This window comes from Scyliorhinus canicula, chromosome 19, assembly GCF_902713615.1.
Source record: "Scyliorhinus canicula chromosome 19, sScyCan1.1, whole genome shotgun sequence".
Lineage (NCBI taxonomy): Eukaryota > Metazoa > Chordata > Chondrichthyes > Carcharhiniformes > Scyliorhinidae > Scyliorhinus > Scyliorhinus canicula.
Window position 1 is genome coordinate 99,885,561 of NC_052164.1, and position 7,727 is coordinate 99,893,287.

Here is a 7,727-nt window from a genome sequence, read left to right on the forward strand (position 1 = left end):
GGGGATTTTCGCAGTAACTTCTATGCAGTGTTAATGTAAGCTTATTTGTGACACTGATAAAGATTATTATTTTTATGTGTTTCTCATCAACCTCACCATAATAAATTATCTGAACATTATCACAATGCTGTTTGTGGGAGCTTGTTGTAGCTCCCACATGGCAATAATAAATACACTTCAAAAGTACTTTGTTGATTGTGAAGTGCTTTGGGGAGTCCTGATATCATCAAAGGCACAAAAGAAGTACAGGTCTTTGTCTGTTTGCGTATCAATGGGACATCTGAATATTAGGTGGGATAATGCGAGTGATGAATGTCAATCAAGTTCATCACCTTCGCAATGTACTCAAAAATGTACTCAAACAGAAAATCATTTTACAATAAACTTGGCTTTAATGGACAATCAGGCAGTGGGGTGGTTATGTTACAGGTCTGCAGACAATATTCTCCTTTATTCGGCATCACGGGTCTCACTGATGTGCAGACTCTGCTGTGGTCAGGGATAGACCTCGCCCTGCTTTGCTATCTAGTCCTGTGATTGGGCGATCCTGGGCATAACAACAAAACCCTTTGTTCTGTAGAACTCAATAACGGTAACTCATTTGAGTATATTTCAGGCTGAGACAGACAGATTTTTGCTCTTTCACGAAATTGAGGGATTTGGGGAGTGGGCTGGGATGTGGCGTTGCAGCAGACTATCAGCCCATGATGGTATTCAGTGGCAGAGTAGAGGTTCAAAGAGGTGTCTGTCCACTCCAGTTCCTATTTCTTACCTTGACCCACTTACACTTCACCAAAGTCAGAAAAGGCAGATTGATTAATAGTTTAATGAGATTAAATTAATTATAAATCATCCAGTTGATTATTTTACAGATAATAAATGAACAGAGAGCAATATTTTTAATAAAACCCACCTTACTTCAACTTAAATAACCAGTGCCCGACCCTGTTCCTGATAATAAAAAGGTGCACACTCTTCTAATAAGCCCTTTGAACAGAGTGGCCAATTCATGTATAATAAAATAATGAGCGTGGGGATGCTGGAGACCATAAGAGCATGCAGGTTAGTGCCCAACATCCACAGTGCACACACGCACATAGAAAGCAAAAATGTTCAGTCTCCAACAGGCTGTCCTCGAAATAAGGTTCAAAAGGCAGCCCTCAGGGCAAGTGGTCAAAATAAAGGACAACCTCTTAAAATACAGGGCAGGTGGTTACCCTGTTTTTGAAGCTGGTCAGTGGTGACCTTTAGGTTTGACTCTTGGCAGCTTAGAATGCTTCAGGACCTGTGTTACTGCCTGTTAAACAGTTGGAACACCTTTGCTAACATGTCAAGGCCATAGATTACAACCATCCATGGGATCAGAAAGGCAACGAGGAAATGGTGATCAAAAAAAAAGATAAAACTTGGCAGATTATTTAAAAGCAAAGGTATTATTCGCGACAGAAGGGCAGGATCAACAATGTCAGTGAACTCTTGTACCAATAGAGCCCATAGCCCTTCAAACAGAGGGTGACGCAGGTGGCCCTGGATTCCTGAGCTTGGCCACCATCTTGGCCAGCATGCGATTGCAAAGAGCTGCATAGGGATTCATGAGGGTCACTTGGCCCTTGGCAAACCCATTGCCCAGTTCTGCTGCCTGTTTGAAGTCCTGCAGAGCCTCTTGGTCCTGTCCACAGAGTCGGTGGAGGATACCTCGCTGGACCAATGCCAGGCTGGCCGTCCGTCCTCTTCCTCTGCTCAGCTCCACCGCTTTGTTTAGGTCACTCATCGCCCCTGAAATGATCAACATTATCCAATGGTGAGACGAGTGTCCCTTCATGAATTGATATTCAGATTGTCAGCCATCATCGGAATCATGAGAACATAAGAGTTAGGGGTACAAGTAGGCAATTGGGTCCTTCTAGCCTGTTCCACCATCCAACGAGATTATGGCAGATCTTCTATCTCAACTCTACTTTCCCTCGCAACCCTTAATTCCTTTTGTGCTCAAAGCCCTGAAGATACTCAACAACTGAGCACCGAAAGATGAACGACACTGAGTGAAGACGCTTTTCGTCTTTTCTAAATGGTCGACCCCTTATTCTGGGACTGTGACCGTGTGCCTAGATTCCCCAGCCAGGGGAAACATTTTCCCAGCAGCTATGCTGCAAAGCCCTTTGTCCTTCCTTAGGGAAGGAGACCAAAATTGCACACATGCACGGCAACTGAACAGTACTTATGGAGTGGCCTCGCTAAGTCCCTGTATAACTATAGTAAGACTTCTTTATTCTATCCCCCAATTTATTCGTAACAGGTTATAACATATCATTTGCCCTTCTAACTGCTTGAAGAAAATCAATGCTTCTTGAAGAAAATCATTCCCTGAAAGTGCCGAGCTAACCAATGGACCACCGGGGAAGCCCGACAAACAAGATTTGTAATCCACGTATTTCCTGTTATGTTCTGCAGACTGGCCGATATGAATGATGCACTACAGAATATCTAGTTTAAATAATTTATTATGAAACAACTGCATGGTAAAGATAACTGGAATAAATAAATAACAAACTACTAACACTAACTACTATAGAGCTACTGCAAAATACGTCCATCCACCCAACTGTACTCCCAACTGCCTCGAGGCACAGAGCTGCACGGTGGACGTACACTGCCACCTGCTGGTCAGAGGTCGTGTATAATACTATATACAGAATTGCTTTATGCATATTATCACATTTCCCTCCCTTTATTTTTTGACCATTAACATCTGCTGAGTTCAGTCTGTAGCCCTACGAGCCACCTTAAATTTAGTTGACAGATTTGTACATTACAACTGGTGTTAATCTGGACTAAGGAAGATGAAATCAGCTTGAGTTCCTTCCTCCTATTGTTATGGGCCAGGGTTTAGAGAACCCCAAAGTCTATCATGGAGTTCACCTGACCCACAACTTTTAATAGATTGTGGTTATGGGGAGCACCCGAGCCCACTTTACAGGTGTGATGCAACAGATTTAAAGTACTTTTAAATTAAAACACTGTTTATTTATGAAACCAGTTAACATTTTATAAACCCACAGTAAACATCTTAACAACTATCAACAGCAATAATCCCCACAGATACAATATTCTATAAGTAATCCTTAATCTTTCCTTGCAACATCCATAAGACAAAAGACCCTTTTTAACACAGAGATCAGGTTAAATTCTCTACTGAGAGCAGTTATCACTTTGAAATCATCCAAATGATCTGGAGACAGCCTTTAGATTGCAGAGCGATCCTGCAGCTATCCAGCTCTCAAAACGAAACTAAAACACACTGTAGCTGCATGCTCAAAAACGAAAGTGAAAGACAGACAGCCCAGCTCCACCCGCTATCTGACAAACACCCATTTCTTAAAGGTACACCCACTACAGCTATTTAATAAACACCCATTTCTTAAAGGTACTCGCACATGACAATATCACTGTCATCGATCCTGGCTTGAAAGTAACTGTGATTGTAAGGGAAGAATCTGTTTCAGCTGTTGGGTGTCCTCAGTGCTGAAATTACACATGAATGAATAGAAATTACATGTAAGGATGTAATTTGATAAATTTTGGATTCCTGTAACTTTGAAGTGTAAGATTTGAGCAGATGGAACTACCACATGCCAGTTCCAATCACCGCACTCATCATTCTTTGACTGATCTATATTTAACTGCATCTATCTATAAGCTTATTAATCATGCCACCTAACCACTACCCCATCCACCATCTTAGCTTTCCATCACCAAAGCAGTCACTCCATCCATTAATTATCACACCTATCCATTATCCACCACTGTATTTCCATCCATCACCCATAACCATCCCACATTCATTGCCTTGTTGATCCATTTGGCCCATTGGTGAAGTCATCTGTCACATGACACATCTGTGCACTTTCCCATTCTCCCAACGGTTGCATCAATCATTAATTTCATCAACACTCATCCTTCACCAAATAAGACAATCATTGTACCCATGAGTACAAACTGCCAGAGGTAAACTCCTGCAACCAATTAAAAAAAATTTCTCATCTTGTACCTTACTTGCACCATCCCCACCCCACCCGTCCCCATGTTAACATTTTACCTGTTGTGTCTCCTTTCAGACGCAGAGTTTGTGCTCGGTTGTTGTAGCCAGATGCTCTCTCAGGAATGATCGCTATGGCTTGACTGAATATTTCCACAGCTGCATCCACATTCCCAGACTCCGTAAGGGAAATTCCATGCAGTTCCAAGTCTTTAGCCTGTTTCACTAGGGCTGGATCAAACTTGCTATCTAAATTTAACAATTTTGAGATGTGTCACTCAGAGAGGTAATAAAGCAAAGCTCCAAAATAATCTCACTTCTCCACTATTTTACTCTGGCCTGTCACCCTCCATACAAGAACAATGTTTATGAGATATTGAGATTCCTCAAATACTGACTCACTGGGGTACTGGTTCTCTGGGCAATGAAACTTGCTGGGGTGCAGATCCCCTTGCACCATTTTACTCCTGGACATCCATCTCTACAGCCCTCTCTGCACTCCTCCAGTTCTGGTCTCCTGAGCATCTAGGTCAATCATCCTCCAACTGGCATCCATACCTTCAGCTGCCCAGACCCTAAATCTCTCCACTTCTCTTTTGTCTTTTTAATTTGTCCCTTAGAGCCTAATCATTTGACCTGGATTATGACCTTTCACCTAATGTCCCATAATGTGGTTTGGTGTCAAACTTTGATTCTGTGTATCAGTTTGGGATATTGGACAATGCTACAGATATACCAAATTGTTTCTGGGTGCTGACTTGCAGAGATAGAGGTTTCCTGGGCACTAACTCTTTATGGAGCTACCTGTATGCTGTATATAACTGTGGTACAGGATCCCCAGGTGTTGATTATCACTGGGACGTACATCCGCAAAGTGTTGACTCTTGCTGGGATAGGGGGTTCCTTGGGTTTTGACCATCGAGCATTGGGCTAGATTCTTCAGTTCCCCAGCCGTGTTTTTCGGTGGCGTGCCTTCGCTGGCAGCAGGATTCTGTTCTTCCCATAATGAGATTTCCCATTGAAGCCACCCCATGCCGCCGGAAACCCACGGACGGGGGTGCACTGCCAGCGGGAAAAATTAATCGCACCGGCCAGAGAATTCTGGCCATTAACTCCCACTAGGGTGTGAGCTCCCGCGCAGATAACCCTCACTATTTTACTGTTCCACTGGTAAACATCAATTGCTGCACTCAAGTGCACATTATGTACGAGTCCAGCAAGAGCCTCCAGCAGATCCAGAAAGCGAGTGTCAATGCCAAACCTGATCTTGTCTTCTTCCCAACATGCAAAACTGATTTTGGAAAGGGTGTGTGGAGACCTTCAGTGAGAATAACCAAATAAAATTGTCAAAACACTCACCATCATCAGTTAACTCTACCTCTGCTTCCAACCCAAGGTTGTCACCATAGGGATTGTTGGGGTTGAAGATGACTTGGAGCACCATCTGATCACTGAGGGTAGCCATATCCTGGGGTTGATTTGAGTATTCCTTACCAAGGTACAGCCTCGTTCAAATAGTTTCCTCTTTAGACCTGGTGCAGTGGACTTCAGACTGAACAGGCTGTCTTCACATTTAACTCCAGCCAATGGGATTGTGGGGCGGAGGCCAATGTTCGGAGCACTGACCTGCTTGCCCTGGTAAACAGCAGTGACGTCAAACACAGAATATATGGTAACACAGGCTTTGTAGAAACAAAGCATAAACCCTGAGGCACCAACCAGTAGGAGACCAAAGCACACAAGGCTACGAGGTCCCACATTAGATCCCTGATTTCAATCCATTTTCCTCAACACTGGCCAGTGATTCCGTGCATCCCATCCCACCTCTCCCTACAACAGCATGAATGTTTGCACATACATAGAAAGAAAGCAGGACTGCAGTTTATCAGCCAGCTGATACTCATTGGGCAATTGAACCATGGCTGCTTAGAAAAATATTGGAATACCCATCAAATTCTTAGCAAAAGGCGACGTCATAAGGCTATATAAGAAAATCCTTTTGGGTAATGAAAGTTAAAATATTGAGATCAAATTGAGTTTATATTAACATTGGCCACATATGTAAGTAATGTGTACTGACTGTAAATAAGTGTCAGCTTGCTTTACTTGATAGCATTCTCTGCCGTGACCCAGAAGTTCATGGGTTCAAGTTTAGTCCCAGAGAGCAGCCCAATCTAAGCTGACACTCCAGTGTGGGACACTGTGAGTGCTGCATGGTCACGAATACTGTCCTTCAGATGTGACTCCTCCCAGTGTCCTGGCCAACATTTCTCCCTGATCCAACACTGTCAATAAGTTTAACTTGTCACTAACCTCACCACTATTTTGGAATCTCGCTGTGTGCTGGAGTTGCCTACAAAATAAGTGATTACCCGTAAAAATTTAATTTGTGTAAACCACGTCCATTTGTCAAGAGTTGAGGCAATAAGGTGCAACTTTATGAAGCAGCAAGTTATGAGCTGGAATGCACTGCCTGGGAAAGCAATGGAAGCACATTCAGCAGCAATTTAAAAGGGGAATTGGATAAATATTTGAACAGTATAAAATTGCATAGCTATGGCCAATGAAACGGCAGCAGCCACCAAGTGGGCCAAGCAGTCCTCAAGATTTTATATTTCTAATGGCAAGTCGGACTTATTTCTTGACAAGCCAATAGTGATCTTTATAAATGTGCAGTGATTATGATACAGTAAATGTCAGTGTAAATACTAACCATCAGCTCTCCGCGTTCCCAATTGCCAGCTTTGAAAAAGAGGTTCCCCCAGGTATAGGTTTCATCAAACTTCAGTGAATGTATTACCAGTAAATGGCACCATCAGGAATATCAAGGCAGACTTCATTAATCTTGAACTTTCAAAGTTGTAGGAGAGTGAAGGAACGCGAGATGTTTTGAGCCTTTGGAAAGGCTGAGTAGGAGGCAGTGTCATTAGTCTTTATTTCAAATCAACAAGAGAATTTCAGAGAGCCAAGAAATATATTAGCTTCTCTAATATCTTCCACTGTATACAGACCTACTGTATATGGACCCGTGAATAAGTGCCCAACCTTGCTGAACAAGCATTGCATCTTGTCATAATAAGGATGCAGTGGTAGTGTGTTTGCACACCAACACAGAGGGAGAGGTGCAGATCAAATCCCTGCCTGATGGCTGACAATGTTGCAAATCCGGGGCATAGATATAGAGTAACCAGACTTATAACTACTAAAAACAGAAAGAGACCACGTTAAAATAAATCTACAAATTGATAGCCACCACCTGAGAACAACAGTGACAATCACCTCCATCAACTGGCAAACAGAAATCATGGCCACATCCATCGTTCTTCATTCAATATGGGGCTCGCTAGTTAATGTAATTCAACATTGCTCATGTAAAAAGTAAATTCCACCATGTTGGGGAAATGAAACAAGGTGGTCCTCAACATTCCTCTCCATTGTATACATTCACTGTAACCGTTCATGGATCCTCAGTGTCATAGGTCAGCTTTTATTTCTGGAACATCAAAATTCCAGATTACAGGAAGGTACATATGAAGGTTTGCTGCTGATAAGTAAATGATGTTATGTTTTAGAGTGAAGATCAATCAACTTTCCCCCATCCTTAGGAAAAAAGCACCCATAAACCTGGGCGTGTCAGAAGCCGAAAATGCACGGGTACATTTGGCTTAACTGCCAGGTGAGATGGACACTG

At 42.7% G+C, this 7,727-nt stretch overlaps 1 protein-coding gene across 1 annotated transcript; it reads right to left on the bottom strand.

Moving 5' to 3' along the window:
* Positions 1–369: 369 nt before the first annotated feature.
* On the bottom strand, positions 370–5,819 carry ttc36 (tetratricopeptide repeat domain 36). The gene is made up of 3 exons (XM_038778604.1): positions 5,396–5,819; positions 4,097–4,285; positions 370–1,776 (listed from the first exon to the last, which is right to left on the bottom strand). The coding sequence occupies exons 1-3, from the start codon at positions 5,499–5,501 to the stop codon at positions 1,502–1,504; spliced, it is 570 nt and encodes a 189-aa protein (XP_038634532.1). The 5' UTR covers positions 5,502–5,819; the 3' UTR covers positions 370–1,501.
* Between the last annotated feature and the right edge of the window lie 1,908 nt (positions 5,820–7,727).